The 21,105-nt window shown below is 40.3% G+C and overlaps 1 protein-coding gene across 1 annotated transcript in view; it reads right to left on the bottom strand.

Annotated features, from left to right (window-relative positions):
- Window positions 1-21,105, bottom strand: part of swm (Zinc finger protein swm) — a 203,425-nt gene that overhangs the window by 114,424 nt on the left and 67,896 nt on the right. Inside the window, 1 exon segment of the mRNA XM_067098233.1 lies at window positions 9,381-9,574. Within this exon segment, the coding sequence (XP_066954334.1) occupies window positions 9,381-9,574 (194 nt within the window).

The following is a 21,105-nucleotide window of genomic DNA, read 5'->3' as shown; positions in this document are numbered from 1 at the left end:
GCATACACTGACTACTGTGCTGAAAGCAAACAACAATGAGCAGCATTAGAGAGTTTGAGGAGTGGTGGCAGCCGAAGACAGCAGAGTCACAGTTCCACTTCTGGCACATGGTGTTGTCTATGGAACGTGATATTCCTACTGATCAGGTCCTTCCGTGAGGCCAATTTTGTCCTCTACTGCCAGGCATTGCATGAGCTGATACCCTACTTCTTTTCCAACAATAATACAAACTATGCTCGTTGGCTGCCTATTCACCTCAGGGACATGCTTACCCTAGAGAGTTCACACCCAGAGTTGCACAAGGAGTTCAAGGCTGGCAACTTTGTTGTGCACAAGACCAGTCGCCAGTTCTCGGCAATGGCTCTTGACCAAGCTCATGAGCAGACCAATGCCTTTATAAAGGCTGATAGGCGAACCATTAGCTGTTGAAGATCCGTCAGCACTCGAAGATGGATGGTGGCTGGCCCAGAGATCATCCGGCTTGGTGTCTGCATACGAAACAGAGGTTCAAAAGTAAGAGTCTAATGAGCAGACAGCACACCATGAACAAACACCTCATGCGCGAAGACATTCTTGGAGAGAGTCAGCTTAAACTGTCGTGGCTTTGCAACACTTGAAGTCCTTTTCAGGAAGAGAGCCAGGATCTGTATTCCATTGACAACAAAGACATTGCCCACCCCAGCTCAGCAGAACTTCTACAGACACACCTTGACAGAGGCCGCACTAAATATCAGAAGTTTTCAGACTCTTTGGCAAACAATGCAGTCTCCTTCTATGAGCCGATAAAGAAGAACAGAACTGACTTCTTCAGGCAAGAAGCTGCTCCTGTAGAACAGTCAAAGCAGAAACTTCTGAAGGAGGATTGCAGCTTTCTCAAAGCTATTTATATCCTGTCAGGCAGTGGATGTGATCTGCGAATTCTTCCAACCACGAGAATCGACATTCCCAGCTTCCCATAGTGAGGGGTGGTAGGCTGTACACATGTCAAGAAGTCTCAGCCAGTACCAGGTCCTGGAGAGTCATGTTACACTAGAGACAAAGAACCAAAGACTGATCATCTCATTAGATGGATCAGCTTTGAAGTCCATGCTTTCACCAAAGAAGGAAAGGCCTTTGAGGGCTATGCGCTGCGACTTCTTGCCTGTATTTACAATCCTATAGCGGCAAGTATCATCACATCTTGTATTTGATGTATACAATACATCAGCCTCAGCTGAGACCAGGCTCAGCATGGTCAAGGAGGAAGCGCAAGGTGACAGACAGAAACACTATTCCATCCAACTGGCGCAATTTCCTAAGACACGGTGCAATAAGACAGTTGTTCAGTTCTGGCAGACAAAAGTTGCCCAGATGTCTGCCACAAATGTTGTCATTGCCACGAAAGGGTCATGCTGTCCTCAGCACTCATGGAAACTAGTCTTCAGGGACTGGAAAAGTGCTCTCATGAGAAGCTGACACCGCATCTTTCTCCCATGCCAAATATGCCACAGAACATGGAGCCAAGACCATCACGGTTAAAGCAAATGACACAGATGTTCTTATAGATTTGCAGTCAGTGCTTTCTCCACTCTCCACAATCTAGGGCTAGAGAAGCTATGGGTGGCATTTGGCCAAGGCCAGAGCCTGCGCTGGATTGCTGTGCATGTTTTCTGTGCAACTCTGGGCCAGGAGAAGGTGAATGGCATGCTCTTCTTCCATCACGTTCACAGGCTGTGATACAGTGTCCAGCCTTCGGAGCAAGGGCAAGAAGACCGCCTGGCAGACATGGAACATCTTTCCAGGGCCTCCACTGTGTTCTCCAAACTGGTCACTACCCTCTCAGAGTGGAAGAGAGTGACCTGAAGGTCCTGGAGGTTTGTCATACTTATGTATGAAAGATCAGCACTGCTGGCACTGTGGATGAGGCTAGACTTGATATGTTTGCCAGAAAACAAAGGGCATATGGGCCATTCCACCAGCCAGGGGCTCTCCTCCAACACACCAAGCGTGCTGCGTGCCAGGCTGGTTGTGTGTGGGGCAGGCCGCAGTGTCAGCCACAGCCAGAGGGCCCTGCTGGTGGGGATGGCAAAGTCTGGTGAAGCATGGCAAGTCCTCTGGACAACCAACTTTCGCCCTTAGCCAGAGTTGCCAACAGCTTGCAAATGTGGATGCAAAGCAGGCTTTGTGGAAGAATTTGCAAGTGCTACAAACAGGTCTTCCCTGCGCTCTGTGCACTTGCAAATGTGAGTCTAGATAAATGTGCCCTCTCTTCAGTAGATAATCCTAGCTTGAGCATCCCAGCGTGTCATGCTATGCCTACCTTCTTATCCTCGAATTTTCAAAGGTGTAGGTTGAGAGACTTCTATACATAGATTGGTTCTTTAGTCCATTATTTCTCTTCTTTTCTTTTATGGTTACAGTCTTAGACACAATGTTGTATGTGACCATACCATTACTATTTCAGTTGAAAATAGCATATTAGTTAAACACAACCTGATCACATGGACCATACCATTAAATAAACAGTTGGTCTCTATGTCTGCTAGCGCTGTGGATAGAAAAAAAAGAACTTTTATGGCAGCCATTTTGTCGCCATCTTGATTTCACAATTCATTTAGTAAGGGTTTTTCAATAAAATGTGTGGTATGGAACATTTTATAACCTAAAAGTCGAGGTTTAAAAAAAAAAAAAAACTGGCATATTCCATCAATAGATGCTCCCAAACCAGTGAATCTCAACATAGATGGCGGCCATTTTTGAAAAATAGCCGCCATCTTGGACCCCTCAGGTGGTAGCCCTTTTCTAGGCGTAGTCTTAGGAATGTTTGTGCCAAATTTCATGCACTTGTTTCTCACTATCTGAGCGATTTTTTTACAGCAATCTGCTGCACTAACTGACATGCAGTGCAGTCAAACATTTTCAATTTCATGGCAGTAATGTTTGAAGAACACTGCCTCTGATGACCCCCATAAACATAGAAATTTCTTCAGAAGTGATGTTTCCAAAGGGAAGCCAGCAAAGAGCCCACCTTCTGGACATCATACAACTCTGGGAGGGAGTGGGTAATCAGCCTTTATAGTTTGTGGTAGAATGTAAGGAAAAACCACCATCTGGGGCACTAGCCATGAAGTCTCAGTAAACCTGGAGTGACCAGATCAAGCACAATGTTTTATCTGTAATAATGAGTTTCACAAAAAATAGATTTCCTTCTTAAATGGTCCTCAATCTTGGCCAAGAATGATGGACTAGGTTACAACAGCAAGTGATGGCTAGGAGCACAGGTGATGGAGCATTGACAAAGTCTAAGATTGCCAAGTTCAGTGATCCTGGCTCCTAATGCCAATATTACCAAGACAACCATATTTTGAAGCATGTGGGTTGTGGTAGCATCAGGACAATATTAGGACCACTGAATTGAAGAAACAACAGTTGTAGGAACCTTTTCAAGGACCAGGTAATAGGATCCCTTGCAGGAGCAGGTCTTGGTCGTGCAAAGGACCAGACGAGGCTATTAAAACATCAGTAGTGGAATCCATGCCAAACTAATACAGCAAGGGCTCCAATCATACAGCTTTGAACACTGTAATTGTAGTAGAATCAAGTAGACAAAAAAAAAAAAAAAAAAAAATCAGAGGTAATCTAACCAAACTTATCATAAAGATTGCTATTATTAGACAAATGAAGTCCACTGTTTCTGCACCAGGTGCCCAGTGAGGTTAGATGAATAATTTTCATAGCAGAGCAAATTACGAAAATCCCCATGTTAAAGTCACAGCTCAGAGAGAAGGATGCTGACTGAGAGAGAACAACAGATTAGCAAAGGGACTGATGTCCTTGCCTGCTGTTCTTGCAAAACAAACCCAAGACTGCTGGCACAGAAGGAGATGCCTCGCCGTCTCGTACAGAGAGAAGGAATAAGTGCCCCCTTGCTTGCGAATGTAAGAAAGTGGAACGGTGTTGTCCGCATCCACTACTATCTTCTTACCGCAGACATAGATCTGAGAAGGACTAAAGGCCCAAGTGAACTGCTCTCAGTTCCTTCACATTGATGTGAGACTGCCTTTGCAACGCTCTCCATGTTCTGGAGACTTCCCGCCCGTCCAGGAGAGGACCCCAGCCTCGGTCGGAGGTGCCTGAACAAAATTGAAGGTCAGGGCTCACTGGAAGAAGAGACTTCCCTTCCCGAAGTCTTTCTTTGCAAGACCACCAATGGAGATCCTCTTTGATTTCCAATATAATCAGGAAGATGAAAATCTGGTTGGGTCTTTCTGCACCAGTTTGCTTTCAGGAAAAACTGAAGGGGTCTCATGTGCAGTCTGCCTAATCTCACAAACTGCTCTACTGATGCAAGGGTCCCTAGGAGACTCACCCACTGCACTGTCAAGCAGGAAGGAAGTGCAAGGAACTGACTGACAGTCTGAAGGCAGTTGTCGACTCCTTTGAGCGACAGAAAAGCCCGAAAAGTTAAAGAATTCAGTACCATCCCTAAATAGGGAAATCTCCTGACTCACTGACATAAGGGATTTCTTCTCATTTATGATAATGCCTAACGCCTGCGTCAAGCGAAGAGTTCTTGTCAAGTCCTCAGCACACTTCTCCGCCAATGAAGAGCGGAGAAGCCAATTGTCCAGGCATAAGTTGATGTTGATTCCCAGAAGGTGAAGCCAATTCCCTAGAGGAGTACAGAAGCGTGTGGAAACTTGCGGGGCCATCGACAAGCCTAAGCAAAGGGCCCAAAACTTTAGTACTCTGTCCTGAAAAACGAAGCGTAGAAATTTCCTGAGTATGGATGAACAGGAACATGAAAATATGCATCTTGCACAGCCAGGGTGACCATCAAGTCCCCCTGCTGCACTGAAGACATGACTGAGCGAACGGTCTCCATGTGAAACTTCGTCTTCAGGACGAACGCATTCAGGGTGCTGACATCCAGAATGGGCCTCCAGCCACCCAAGGCCTTTGGAACCACGAAAAGGCAGTTGTAAAAACCTTCCAAGTGGCAATCCAGCACCTCTTCCACCACTCCCTTCATGATCAGGGAATCAACTTCCTGAGGAAGACCAAAAAACTTCATGGAACCTTCTGAATACGCTGTCATGGTGATTGACAATGTTACTAAAGGAGGAGCTTTCATGAAAATAATGGCATAACCCTCCTTGAGAACCTCGACCACCCAAGGTTCTGCTCCTCTGGGCTCCCATTCCTTCCAAAAATGTAGGAATCTGGCTCCCACTTGGGTGTGAAGGACTAACTTCTCATTTCTTGGGGTTAGTCTTGAAGAAAGACTTCTTAAAGGGCTTCGAAGGAGGTCGCAAGTTTGATCTGGGTCTAATCTTGGTTTCTGTCTTCCCCCCAAGGATGGGCTGAGGCTGTAAGGAGGCGAATGATCTTGACATGGAGGGCACAGACTCCCTCGGACACCTAGTGGACTGTGCGCTAACAGGTCAGTGACAAGACTACTTCTGCAAGTCTTAAAAGAATCTCCTTCACCGTGACTTGCGGAAAGAGGTGATTCTTATCTAAAGGAGCGAAAAGTAGAGCTGACTTCTGTATCGGCGAGACTCCTTTCAAGGTGAAAGAACACTAGAGCTCCCTCTTTTTTTAGCACACCCATTTAAAAGAAAGAAGTGAGTTCTGAAGAGCCATCTCTAACTGCCTTATCGGCACACGAAAGAACTCCCAGCAAATCGCAGGCAGTCTTCAGCAAGATTTAGACGGTCCTCAATCTTTCTCGCTAGTACCCTGATGGCCCCATCAAGAAAACTAAAAATCTTGAAAACTTTAAAAATGTTCTTGATAAGGTGATCAAGTTCGGGGGAGGTAAACATTATCTTGGCCGTAGAAAAGGCTGTTCTACGAGCTGAATCCACCAGACTGGAGAAGTCCCCCTGGGAGAAGGCAGAGACTCCCAAGAAAGGAGCTTCCCCAGTGACATAGAACGAGTACCTTATCTTCATTAACTTGCTGGACGGAAAAGCGAATGTTGCTTTGCCGTGCTCTTTCTTAGAGGCCAGCCAGTCAGTGTATAGGTAACTTGATACCCCCCAACGACTGCTTCCTCATGAGGAAGGTAGGAGCTGGAGAAGTTGGAGCAGCAGGAACGAAGAAATCTGGAAAGCTATCCAGGAGAAATCGCAAAAGAGACGAGTATGCTGAAGAGGGGACCATATCCTGAACAACCTCTTCCTCCTCTGAGGAGATAGGAGACAAAGACTTGTCTTTGGTTTTGGGAACCGATGAGGTTTTCTCTAAAAAAACCATAAGCTCCGTCAATTGACACTGGAGTGGGTTAATGAACTGATGATGACGGTGGCACATGAGAGGAAGGCACTTGGCACCCGGAAGAAGTGGCTGGGTGCTCGGCTGTTGGTGCCGGAAGCTCGGGAGTTGGTGCCAGGCACTCAGAAGGAGTCGGGCGCTTTGGGCACTTAGAGCGCTCAGGACTGTCTCCCAACGAATGACAAGGGCGAGATGGAGAAAAAGACCGGTCCTGAAAGCTGCAGGAAGGTTGCAGGCTAACCTCCCTGTACCTCTTGACTGCCAGAAGAGATGTATCGCCAAGATCGGCAGGTCTCTTGAGCAGGCACAATGAAGCAGGGTAGCTATACAGGCACTTCTGGTCCGGGCTGGGAGCTTCCGAATCTGAGGAAAGCTGATGCACTGGAACCGCTCTCCAATGGCGCTTAGTTGAAGCCTGGGAACAAACGACAGAGTCGACAGAGGGGGTGACTGCCCGTGGGCAAACCGCACCAGCCTCCCCTGGACCTCCAGTATGTCTTCTCCCCGGTGTGGGGGAGCAGACAGGGACCTTCATCAAGGAGCACTGGTGGGACGGACAGCCACCTCCTCAACATTCACAACACTGTCACTTCTCACTGCATTTTCACTGTTCACATTTTTCTCCATCAGAGATCTACTAGCAGACCCCATCTCTATAATGGTGTTGGATAATAATCCAAACTTCTGACTGAACCTTGATTCGAGGCTGGCAATAACGTGGAGAGCAGAATCATGAGAACCTGGAATAGGAGTAGATGATAAAGTAGGAGGACTCAGAGAGGGAGAAACAGGAGGAATTGGAGGAATAACAGCTCTACCATCCAAGGAGTAGAATCTGTACTGGCCCTATTCTCAGCCCTAAGGGCTGCCTTCCTCTTTCTACCTCTTTCAAGTTTTTCTAGATGAGATTTTAAGGTTTTCCATTTTTTATCCTCCCAATCCTGACACTCTATGCAGTAATGTAGTAAGGATAATACTCTATTCAAGTGTTATCCTTACTACATTCTTGCCCCCCCTTACATTTAGTGCATTTGGTATGAGAATTGTAAGAAAACTTGGTTAACCTAGTTTTACAGCCCTCAGAACAGAAGCGAATACTGGATGAACTAGAATCTGACATTGTTAATTAAAGAAATTCCTAAAGTTAACCAGAAAATCAATCCACCAGTGACTGAAAGCCACAACAACAAGTTCTGAATACTTCACCAAGATGGGGCAAATAACTATCTAAAAAGCAATCAAGCAGCTGCGGAAAAACTCCCGATGTTGATTGGAAGCTGGCAGGAAACGAATTGAGCTCTCAGCTAAGTTGTTCCTATGAGTCCCGGATAGTAGGTGGGACTCTGCCACCAACACACAAATGAATGAAGCGCCGCCACACAAATTTTGAGTTTTTAAGCTGCTGTAGGCTAGGAACCAATAGCTATGTAATTACTTGGTAAGTTACTTACATAAAAACACTAGGGTAGATTACAGTTTGATGCTGGGCCGCCTAACTCATTCTTCCTGACCCGAGATCCCCTAAGGTAAGTAGTTCTACCTAAACAGCTGACGACCAACGACCGAAAGAGAAACCGAACCAACCCGACATGCCCCGAGACCTACCTTGCCCGCGACCTTCCTCAGTCTCTTCCGGGTTCAAGCCTTAAAAACATGGCTACTAGGTCGTATTACCCACGGAATTTGCATCTAAGAATCCAGTGAAAACGTTTACTTAATGAAAAGTGGCCTACTTGGCGATTTCAGCGGACTTGTGGAAAGTGTGAAGGCACCGCCGTCCCTGATCAAGCATGGCCAAATTCATTTGGCAATGTAACCTGATGTCGGAAAATAACATCCATCGGACTGGCTCATTCTTTTCGGTTCCCACCTTTCTTTCAAGAGCATTTTGGTGCTGATTGCTGGATCCATGAACTTCCCCAGAAATATGTCCGGATGACTCTGGATATTGGGTCTCCCCAAACCTTAGTAGACTGGTTTAATTTCTGCCGGGAATAGTCGATATTTTGATTCAGGACAACCGAAAATCGGGGCCAGGACACATCGTGGAAATTGACGAATCCAAATTTGAAAGAGGAAATTCAACAAAGGCAGACGTGTCGAAGGTTGTTGGGTTCTCGGGGATTGACCACCTAAACAAAAGAAACATTCTTTCAAGTTGTACCAGACCGATCCTAAGAAACATTACTTCCAATTTTAATTGAAAACATACACCCAGATTCAACGGTAATTTCAGATTGTTGGAAATCATACCACACTTTAAATCACCATTTCAAAACACACCTAACTACGATACAAGCATACACAAACACAATAGAATCCAGTTTGCCTAGAAGGTACCGCAAAAACCATGTATAATTCATATTTTTCTATGTATTGTATTAAAAACGTTACTTAACTAATGTCTCTTGCCCTTTAAAAATTAATTAAAGCATATCCTTTGAATAGAGTTTTCAACACCCGCCAAAATGCGGTCTAATGTCCCCGAAACACAACAATCGGGGACGAATCCAAACAGGTCCTGTTCCCCAGTTCCAGTTGTCCAGATCCCGCCAAAAGCCAGTGCCCCAGCGCCAAAACGAAGAAGAATGGAGCCACCGAAACCGCCAGTACGGTCGGGTGAAAGTGAACTGAATAGTTATATATTTACAAATTTCCACGGCCCATCTGGGGTCAGAAGCCCCGGCCAGGTAAGGACACGCCGTCCTGTGTTAGGTTAGGTTGGTTTCGTTAGTTTTGGTGGGGACCTAGGTTGGTGGGGGTCCAGGGGGCCCCCGCCAGGTGTCGCCCCCGCCAGGTAAGGGCACGCCGTCCTAGGTTGTTAGGTCGGTTCCGTCGCCATCTTGTTGTATCCTGTACCCACTGCCACCTGGTGGTGGGTCCCCCGGCAGCCGAAACCCACAGGACTGTAACCATGAGTCCCCGGAGTAGGTGGGACTCTGCCACCAACACACAAATGAAAAAAATTTTGATATAGGAACCAATAGCTATGTAATTACTTGGTAAGTTACTTATATAAAAACACTATTGTACTGAAATACCCCTACAACCTAAGCTAAATGAGAAAAAACTAAAAATTAAATTGCACGTAAATTATAAAAAAGAATGTCTATAGCACGTACCTCTATAAGGCTCCCATTATTAACTGGAACACTGATTAGTTCCCTGGCAGATCCAGTGGGTATGGGAGGTGGTGGGGCACTGAATCTTAGCCCTACAGAACCAGCACCCCTTCCTTGCCCACCAGTGTAGTAGGGTCCACCTGAACTGCTTGGCTGACCACCCCATAAACTAGGATCACGAGGAGTATATTCACCTGAAAAAAAAAATTATATACAGCACTTACAAAAACATACCTGTAACATATGCATATTATATATGAATACAAGAAAGAGTATTTCATATGAACTAAGATGATGAGCATATTCATCTGGAACAAAATCAATTCCAGAATTGCAATAACATATACCTGTAGCATATACATAGTAATTATCAACAGTATGAGTTTGGTTTGCAACAAAGCATCATAAAATCAAATCTACAATCGCTTGGCAATTCAAGGCAGCTTACAAACTGAAAAGTATAGTTCTTCAGATACAGAGCTGAATATGGGAGTGTACCATCAACTTTGGGAAAATTCACACAATCATCACTATTATTATCAACGAACAGTTTACCCAGCAACATCGTTGTACACCTTTCCCAATTACAAAATGTCTACTGGAAAGTAGAAAGACTCAATGTTACTGAGGGAAACGACATTTAATGCTAAACTGTTACCCATTTCTGTGTATGGCAATACACGAGATGTCCTCATTAGGACTTTCTAAAATTTCACAATGACTGGATCACAAACAGTTACTGTCAAAGCAAAACCAACACAGGATTTCCAATGAACCAGCATCCTAATAAAGAAATCCTACTAAATAATGTAAGGTTACTTCCTAAATGGGATCAAAGAGGATATTTCAAATCCATGGATTTCACATACCTCATCCATTAACCCATGTTTGCAAAGAATATGTTCTGTGGCAACATGGGGAGTTTGAGTGCTATAAATAAAGAATTTTCTATATGTTCATTTGCTCGTATGGGAAAAGATGGGAAATAAAAGGCTGAAAGCACTGCAGCTAGCTGAGAACCAAGAGGAGGGAAGCTGCAGTGTTCAGTGTTGCACAAGTAAATTGATGGCAAAACTCCTCCTAAAAGGCAAAGGAAAAAATCTAATAGCAAACATTATTCTATGATGAAGTTTGTGTGAGAATGTGTATTTTAAGAGTGATATAAAGTGCAAATAAAAGTTTCACAAAAAGGTGTACAATTTTTTCATGGCTAGTTAATATTTACATGGTGTGTGTGTATACAGGATTAAAAAGAACAGGAGAAGGGGGGGAAAGAGGAAGGTGTGAACACTGTACAATGAAAACTAACTCATTTTTGCAGATAAACAGTACATTAACAAATTCAAGAATTTTTCAAGTAGCACTAAAAACAGGTGAAAGACAAACACTTCTTGTAAAAAGAAAGTTTAAAGTTAGCAGAAGTTCATTTACTCAAATTTGCAAGTGAATGTTATGAATGAGGGTTAAACACAGGAGATGATTCACAAATCAAGAGAATCAAAGAAAGTAGCATGCATGCATTTATAAAAAGGTGTGGATGATAAATTTTCCAAGGAAGCAAATGTTGAAATATATGAAGGGATTGAGAACAGTTTACAGAGTAAGAAATCCCTCAATTATCCAGATCTTCCTTATCTGTAACTCAACATTTTCCGATCATCTGGACAGGGACCAAAAGATATATAAATTTTTAAAAATTTGAAAAAATGTTCTTCAATGGTTAACAATGTTGTGCAGCTTCAAGAAAATGTTGGTGACACTGCTTACACTCATAAACAGAATGAGAAAGGGTTTGAGGGTGGGGGAGGCCTGGAGAAGTATCCTGTGGGGGGGGGGTGATCAGATGGCTGGGTCTCATGGGAGAGGAGGAGCAGTAAGGCTGTGCAGAGGAACTTACCCAGAGAAAGGGCTGTTTTGGAAGGTGGATGAAGCTGGGGAGCAGTTTCCCTGGCTGAGAGGAGGTGGAGGGAGGGAGATAGATAGATAGATAGATAGATAGATAGATAGATAGATAGATAGATAGATAGATAGATAGATATAATATATATATGTATATATACAGTAATACTGCGAACTTGCAAGATTCAAGTTGTGCGAATTCACAGACACTCGAACTTTTCATGGAGCCTAATTAATTGTCATATACATGTTTTTCACACACACGCAAACATTTGCGAATACTAAGAAATCCTGCCATCGGGTTAATGTTTAATTTTTTTATGTAACTTACAAATTTTCAAGTTTTATGTGTAAATTAAATAACATTAAATAATAAAAAAGTAATTCTCTCTCTCTCTCTCTCTCTCTCTCTCTCTCTCTCTCTCTCTCTCTCTCTCTCTCTCTCTCTCTCTCTCTCTCTCTCTCTCTCTTTCTTTCTTTACTGTGAGAGAATTTTTATGGTACATGCATGTTTATTTCTTTTGTATGATAAACACATTTTTTACCTAATAATAAGTATTAATAATTTTCAAATATTAATAATAATAATGATAATAATAATAATAATAATAATAATAATAATATAATAATAATAATAATAATAATAATAATAAAACTGTAATTGCAAAATTCGTATGTGATACATATTTTAAACAAACAAATATCTTTCCCCAAATCTTTTGTAAGAAGCTCAAACACAAAGCTGTCAGACATGTCGATTTTACATGACAAGACGGGAAAATGTTGCTAATAGTGGGTCAAAGTCTTTCTCTCTCTCCTCCCAAGTAAGGACAACTCTCTTCTCTCTCTCTCTCTCTCTCTCTCTCTCTCTCTCTCTCTCTCTCTCTCTCTCTCTCTCTCTCTCTCTCTCTCTCTCTCTCTCTCTCTCTCTCTCTCTCTCTCTCCTACATATTATTGTTTCTCTGTGTGTCTTTAACTGTACAGTAGATAATTTTAAATTGATCTAATTTTACCTGTACTGTCTACAAACATACACACATAGAGCATTTCAGAACAAAGAGAAAGAGACAGCATAAGGAAGTTTTTAAAAATGAGGTTGAGAAAATTTTTAAAAATAGATCGGTGGAATAGGGAGAGAGAGAAATAGTATACTAATCTTCACACTCTCCTATATTCTTACGTCAACCATTTATTTCTTTTTTAAGGGTAATGTATTAACCCTTTAACGCCAACTGGACGTATTTTATGTCGACAAAAGTTGTCTGTCGGGTGCCAAGTGGACGTAAAATACGTCGACTACAAAAAGTTTTTTTAAATATTCACGGAAAAATACTTATAGACCTCGTTTGCGAAAAATTTTAAATCACATGCCTTGAGGGATGCTGGGAGTTCACAGATCACGCTGTTCTTTTGTTTACAAGCGTGGGCCAGCTGCGCATGTGCGAATTTCTTTCTTATCCCAAAAAAAAAAGCATCAGCTAACTCTGCTGAAAATCTCAGAAATTCTTTAGTCACTTTGTCGTAATTTTTGCACTGTTTTGTATTAGGCGTTACATAAAGTTTTATATATGAAAATGTGCACAATTTCATGTAGAATACAAGAAAAAATAACTCATGGTTGTAGCTTTTACCAATTTTGACATTTTCATATAAATCACAATAAGTGGCCAAATTTCAACCTTCGGTCAAATTTGACTCGACCAAAATGGTCGAAAAATGCAATTGTAAGCTAAAACTCTTACATTCTAGTAATATTCAATCATTTACCTTCATTTTGCAACAAACAAGAAGTCTCTAGCATAATATTTCGATTTATGGTGAATTTTAAAAAAAAACTTTTTCCTTACGTCCGCGCTAACTCTGCTGAAAATCTTGTAAGAGCCTGATGTCGTCTTCGTCCATCGGAGTGGACAAGACAACAAGAGCATCTCGTTTTCTTTCTCTAGAGAAACGCGATTTCAACCATACAATATTTCCGTCTGTTTCTCCCTAACCATTGTTGTCTTGATGTATGTACAATCACCACTACTTGCATTGCCATGCAAGCATTCTAATCATTTACTCATAATGTTCCAACAAATCTTCTGTATCAAACTGTGTGTATGTTTCTGTTTGTGAAGATGCCAAACGTCTCGCCTCTCCGATGGACGATGAACACACGAATACACACGTTTGGAAGAGACGGCGTCAGGCTCTTACAATCTCAGAAATTCTTTGGTCACTTTGTCGTAATTTCTGCACCGTTTTATATTAGCCGTTACATAATGTTTTATATATGAAAATGTGCACAATTTCATGTAGAATACAACAAAAATAATTCATGGTTGTAGCTTTTATCAATTTTGAAATATTTTCATATAAATCACGGTAAGTGCCAAAATTTCAACCTTTGGTCAACTTGGACTCGACCGAAATGGTAGAAAAATGCTAAAACTCTTACAATCTAGTAATATTCATTTATTTACCTTCATTTTGCAACAAACGAGAAGTCTCTAGCACAATACTACAATTTACGGTGAATTTTTGAAAAAAACATTTTCCTTACATCCGCGTGCGCTAACTCTACTGAAAATCTCAGAATTTCTCTAGTGACTTTGTCGTAATTTTTGCACAGTTTTATATTAGCCGTTACATAAAGTTTTATATATGAAAATGTGTGCAATTTCATTTAGAATACAACAAAAAATACTCATGGTTGTAGCTTTTATTAGTTTTGAAATATTTTTGTATAAATCACGATAAGTGCCGAAATTTCAACCTTAGGTCAACTTTGACTCGACTGAAATGGTCGAAAAATACAATTGTAAGCTAAAACTCTTACATTCTAGTAATATTCAATCATTTACCTTCATTTTGCAACAAACGGGAAGTCTGTAGCACATTTCGATTTATGGTGAATTTTTTAAAAAAACTTTTTTTTACGTCCGCACGTTACAAATTCATGCATCATTTTGTGATAATATTTTCTGTGTTGCTTTGATCATTTTACAATTTGTTATATACCAAATTCATCGCAATTTAGTGTACAATACAACAAAAAACAAATTAGCTCATTAGCTTCAACCGTTTTGCTCACAGCACGATCTGTATACAATTATATATGAAATTTTTTTTCTGCACTGTCATATATTCCAATATTTATATATGATAATGATATTTTTTTTCATTTCTGATGGTTGCATACTAAACTTCAGGCAATGAGAAAAAAAGGAGCCAAAAAGGAACTCTTAATCTTAAAAACTAAGCGTGCTGTGATTTTTTTAAAAAACTTTCTTTCCGCTTCGGCGCTAACTCCCAAACACCGCCAGCATACGGCAGACACTTTTGTAAATAGAGGCTCAGCATTTAAGGGTTAAAATAAACAACCACTCACTAAAGAACTGACATAAACATCGAGCATGGACATAAACAAAAGAATTGGGAAACAGCAGTTTTGTGACTTTGAGGGCTTTCATTTAACAAAGTTAATTTACCTTTGTACACTTGTTTTACATTAATGTACAAAAAAAACATATTTCCAGTAATAATCCACTTCTTTTAGCAGCTAAAAAAAATTATTCTCCTAATTCTTTTGGTAGTACAGTAGGCTCAATCAACTGATTCTGAAAATGTAAACATTAGCGTAGCCTACGTAAATGCAAATGGTGGATGATTGGTTTTTTACATATTATATGATGGTGATATAATACGATGATAATATAGTACAAATGGATTCAGTACATAAAATATCAGTTTCATTGCCTTTATCTTAAGTACAGATGTAATAGCCTGTTTGACTTATGGAATTGGATACTGTAAGTGTAACACCCACCCTAAGTCCACTGTTCACAGACATTTTGTATCTAGTGTATAGTAATAAAATATGGTAACAACTGATAAAGTTGCTGAATAAAAATACATTAATGGTCATAAAACTATGGTAGGCTGTGGGTAAACACAGACAGGCTACCTACCTACCTACTGGATTGTGTGTCATTTACGAGAGAGAGAAAAACAAGTTAAATTTGTTTTTGAAGTGTTTATTAGTATATTTTGTTGCAAATTTGAGGAAAAAAGGTAGACATTTGCCTTTTGCACAAGTTTTCAGTTTAAAATGTGATGGTTGTTCTTTATAAGCATATTTAGTGTTTACAGTTATGCAGTATTGACAAGGTTAGATGAGGACGGGTACAGAGTTGCCCTTGAACACCCCTAGATTTTTTTACCTGATACATAAATTTATCATGAAAATCTTCATTATTTGGAATGAATCTTACCTACTGTTAAAGTTAGCTAACTACCACATTGAAAGAGGATACTGGTAGTGCAGCCAGAGAAACAACATTCAGCCAAGTGAACTAAAAACTTTTTAAAGAGGGGAAAAACCTTCTCAACATTCCTGCCTGTTGTGTGATCCTTACTGGCAAGTACTGTCATGAAAAAAGGACTATCTCATAGAATACTAGTGCCTGAGTTGAAAGCCCATAACCAAAAGTCCAAAACTAAAGATAACTACCACTTTCATATAAGAAGGTGCACTCGTAAACACCAACATGTATCTTCGTGTTCCCAGAATTCAATAGCCGGATTTCCTATCAACTAACAAAAGGATAAAAAGCAAGGTTACTATCATATTTGGTTCAGGAGAAAGCATCCCCGCCGCAACGATAGGACTAAGGGCTTTACACCTCATGCTAAATTTGAACATTTCGCAAATAATGAGTCAACAACAATTGCATCTCCCGAGCTGCATGACAACCTTCTTTAGCAAAAGGTTTTGAAGGAAATAAAGACATGCTTATGGTACAGAAACCATGAGGATTATTTCCAAAAATTTTAAAAGCTCAGGAATCAACTGTGTGCATGTCGACTTAAGCATTCTTGGACATAGGAGTATTTGGTCTCTTAACACCACAGATAAATACTTAACTCCTCTTAAAGGTTTACAGTAAACCCCCCCATTTGCGTTCTCACAATTCGCGGACTCACGCATTCGCGGGTTTCTCTGTGGAACATATCTACCCATTATTCACGGAAAATTCGACCATTCGTGGTATTTTTTACTGAGAAATATTCACTAATTACTGTATTTTCATATAATTTTCATGAATAAATACACTTTTTGTGACAAAACTATTAAAATACTCAGGTGTACGCATTTTTACAGGATTTTTCTTGTGTTTAAACTATCAAAATGGGCAGTTCTAAGTTTTTTTGAGGGGTTTTAAGTATTCGCAGATTTTAGCTATTCGCGGGGGGCAGTACACATCCCCGCGAATACGGGGGGTTCACTGTATGTCTGTCCAGTAAAGCTTTAAGAGTTCTAACTGGATATAAGACAGCTACTTCTTCATTGCCTACCAAAGCAGTTAAATTAAGCACTGTCACAAATCTGAGAAGGGTTTTCACTTCCATATCTTTCCTCTAAGCAATGAAAGAAAAGAGAGAGGCTGCCACTAGAACAAAGCCCCCATACAAGAAAGTGCTTGAAGGTCACTAATATAACCCTTAAGAGTTCTAACTGACATAAGACAACCACTTCTTCATTGCCTACCAAAGCAGTTAAATTAGGCACTGCCACAAATCTCAGAAGGGCTTTCACTTCTATATCTTTTCTCTAAGCAATGAAAGAAAAGAGAAAGGTAGCCATTAGAACAAAGCCCACATACAAGAAAGGGCTTGAAGCTAACTAAAAGACTTCGCTTCAAACTTTAAATCACGAGTGATATGCCATTCAGCATGACGCAAAAACTGAATGCAAAGTAAAGCGGTATCTTTTGATCGCTGTGACAGAATACTGCTTAGCGTATCTTAGAGGTTGCCAAAACTTAAATCAAGATATCTAGTGAACAGGTGCTGGATATCACTCTGAACAAGCACCAAGTCTAACAGTGGAGGGCCTTCTCGACTTAAAGATTGCTTCCGTGGCCATTCTAGAAATGCCCTTAGCTCGTAACAGATAACTGGCAATCCCCACGCGGTCAGATGAAGCATGCGGAGGTTTGATGGAATCTTCTCAAATAAGATTGCCTGAAAAGATCTTTCCTGAATGGAAGAAAACACCTGCCGCCAGGAAAGGAAGTTAGGGGAACCATTCCCTTTGGGGCCACCAATGAGCTATCGAAATCATCTTTGTGTTCTGCAAAGCTCACATGTTGAGTATTTCCTCAAAACAGCAAAGAAAGGACAAGAATAAAAGTCTAGATTCAAGCATTCTTGAAGGATGGCATCAACTGCCCATGCCTGAGGATTCTGGCATGGATGGCAGTAAACTGGTAGCAGTGTCTTGGGCAGTCGTGAACAAATGGGTGTTTGAGTCTCCCAAGCGGTTCCATAACTTCTGGCAAACTCGATGAAGAGGAGACTATCTGACTGAAGATCTTGCCTTTTTCTGCTGAGTTGGTCTTCAATAACAATGTTTTCCCTAGGGCAAAATGTGGTGAAGGAATGATGTTGCTGGACTCTGTCCAAAGGAGAAGGAAGTTTCTTTGCTAGCCTGAACAAATCTCTCATTCCCTGTCTCCTTGTTGTCTTATATAAGAACTGAGAGGTTGAATTGTCGGAAAAGGCTGCGACTGTAATGTATCTGACTAGATGTTCTGCTTGCATAAGACCATTCCAAACAGCCAAAGGCTGTAGGTTGTTTGCCTTCCAACTCCCTGACATCAAAAAATTTCTCAGAATGATCTGCCAATCTGCCCCTGAGACATCTGAGAACAGTGTAAAGGTTCTTGAGTTCTACAGGCCAACCCATAAAGCTCTCATAGGAAGAAAATTGTCTATCCATCTCCCTGTTGGAAAAGCCCCAAAAAGAGAGAGCTAATCTTCATCCCCAGATAAACAACTGACTGAATCAGAAAAACATAGATTAGTCAATACTGAACAACAATGTCCAGTTCTGAGGTTAGACATAAAACATAATTCTTCACCCTCAAGGTCATCAGAAGATGACTCCATCCTGCTAAAAACTCCAACAAACAAAATAGTTTTCTTTGACTGAAGGATTACCAGGATGTGGAAGTATGTGTCCTACACGTTGACAGAAATCATCCTTTGCCTTCCAAAAGGCCACCAGGACCAAACTGAATGACTCATTGAAAGAGGAGTAATATGCATAAACTTCTTGAGACTGGAAATGCTCAAAACTGGCCTCCACCTCCCTCCCTGAGGTCTTGGGAACAAGAAAAAATGATGGTAAAACTTGGTGACTAGAATAAAAATGGCTAGATGGCCTCGTTGCCTAACAACTGTTCAATATCTACCCCTCCCAACTCTGACAGGGGTAAAAATGTAACAAAAGGTACAAAGTATCCTTCCCTGAGAACCATAACTCCCAAAGGATCTTCCTGAAGTTTTGCCAGACACTTCTGAAACTCTGCACACGGCCTTCTGAGGATCCAGACAACCTACTCAAACTGGGATTTCAAAACAGTTATGGTTACATGTGTAATTTTTTCACTTAGAATGTGAGCCAGCTCACTACTGAAGCAGAAATCAAGGGTGGTTTGGGAAATTCTACCTGAAACTTACATGCAAAACAAGGCTGTAGGGGCAAGACCCTACAGGGAAGACTTCAAAGGTAGTGCTAAGATTTTTCTAATCTGATTCAAGACATCTTAGGTGATGGCCTAAACACTTATGGGTTAAGGAGACAATGATGGGATGCTTCTGTTTCTGTTACTTTATAACCAAGTTGTAAAAGGAATAAGACATTCCTCCCACTAGCCTTGGAAGTAGGTCTATCAAGAAGAGGTTACAATTCTGATGCATCATCAAGAAACACTGCCTCTTTTGGACTAATATGTATAACTATCATTTTCATCACCGTTATTGCTTATATGTATTCACATACACACATACATATACATCTACATATGCATGCATAAACATTATGTATACATTATATACATATACAGTATATATATATACAGTCATCCCCCGCCATATTGCGGTTCACTCATCGCGGTCTCACTGCATCACAGATTTTTTAATTTAATATATCTACATTTGTGTAGCAGATTTTTCACTACATCATAGGATTTTGTGGTATCTATTTTTATTTTTGTGGTAAAATAAGCATTTTCTAGCCTAAAACCGTGCTTCATTACAAGTTTAGTAGTTGATTCTATGATTATCACACATATAACAGTACACAACAGAATATTTTGTCAATGCTGATGCTTCATCCCTAATCACCGTAAAAATATTTGAAATCCGAATTTCATATGTAAACAACTCAATGTTACTGCATACTCTCTCATCCCCAGCTGAGACTTTCTTTATTAGTAGTAAACTCCAGTTCTCTCTCTCTCTCTCTCTCTCTCTCTCTCTCTCTCTCTCTCTCTCTCTCTCTCTCTCTCTCTCTCTCTCTCTCTCTCTCTCTCTCTCTCTCTCTCTCTCTCTCTCTCTCTCTTAATGAAATATGAATTACTGTATCATAAACTTTCATGTACAAAATTAAAAATAATAATTCCATTAATAAATTTGTTTCTTTTAGTAACTGAAAAATTATCTTCCTAATTCTTTCGGTAGTACTGAGCAGCTTCAGTCAGTTAATTCTCACAAAGTAAATTACAAATGTTGGACGATCGGGTTTGTTTTTATGCATATTACAATGATAACAGATCAAAATAACAATACAGTATACTAAATGGATTCTGTAAGTGAAATAACACATTGTGTTTACATTAATATTATTTTCCAGCCCGACGAGAACCCTAAAAGAGTTCAGAGGTCTGGTTAAACAAATCATTTATAACTAACATACATTAATATTAGTACTTGAAAATTAGTAAATCATTGTAATATGTACATACACAACAGAATTTTTATCACTGTTGATGTCCTGTTCTGTGACCCATTACATAGGTTTAACATACATTAATATTAGTACTTGAAAATTAGTCAATCATGGTAACATGTACATACACAACAGAATTTTTATCACTGTTGATGCCCTGTTCTGTGAACCATTACATAGGTTTAAGAGGATAGAATGTTTAAATGCATTGGAAGTGTTTATAACATTGTGGAAGGTTAATACCAGTGTGGGAAAGGTTTATACGAGTGTGGGGAGGGTTTATAAAGCCTAAAAATATATACGTATACAGTAAACCCCCTTATTCACAGGGAAGCTTTCCACCCCACCCGCGAATAGCAAAAATCCGCGAGTACATAGCACCCTTCTAAAAACACCTAGAACTGCTTATTTTGACAGATCAAAACACATTAAAAAATCCTAAAAATGCTTATACAGGTATTATCCTAATTACAATGGGGTTAGGTTCCAAAAAATCCATCGTTTATTGGAAAAAAAAAAACGATCGTTTGTTGGAAAAAAAACCTATCTCAAATATAGCATAGCCTACACTAGGGTATTCAGCACCATGTACACATATATGGTAGCCTATACTACACTATAAAGCATACTCTATACATACAGAGTATAGTAATTATTAATGTCGGCAAATTCTGGAGGTTCATGCAGAATGCAGAGTGACTTATGATAGTTAAATACAAAGAGAAATTGAATAACAAACAAGAATTAGCTTTGCCTACACTATGGTATATCGTATACATATATGGTAGCCTAGCCTACATTATACTGTACTCTATATACACATAATATCGTATTATACAAACATTAACGTAACAAATACACATCTTTTCCATGGATCTTTTCAAATGTTATGCTTTAATGCACTGTATCCAATAATATTGTATATATTCTTATATTGCTTTTGTATTATAAAATGAGATCATAGCGATCAATGTTTTGGTTTGGAAATCGATTACGTGGTAGGTTTATTTTGCCGTATTTAACTCGGTTCAGAGCGGTTTTCTTGCT

This window comes from Macrobrachium rosenbergii, chromosome 54 (assembly GCF_040412425.1).
Source record: "Macrobrachium rosenbergii isolate ZJJX-2024 chromosome 54, ASM4041242v1, whole genome shotgun sequence".
Lineage (NCBI taxonomy): Eukaryota > Metazoa > Arthropoda > Malacostraca > Decapoda > Palaemonidae > Macrobrachium > Macrobrachium rosenbergii.
The sequence above is the reverse complement of the archived record's forward strand: the minus strand, read 5'-3'. Positions and strand labels throughout refer to the sequence as shown.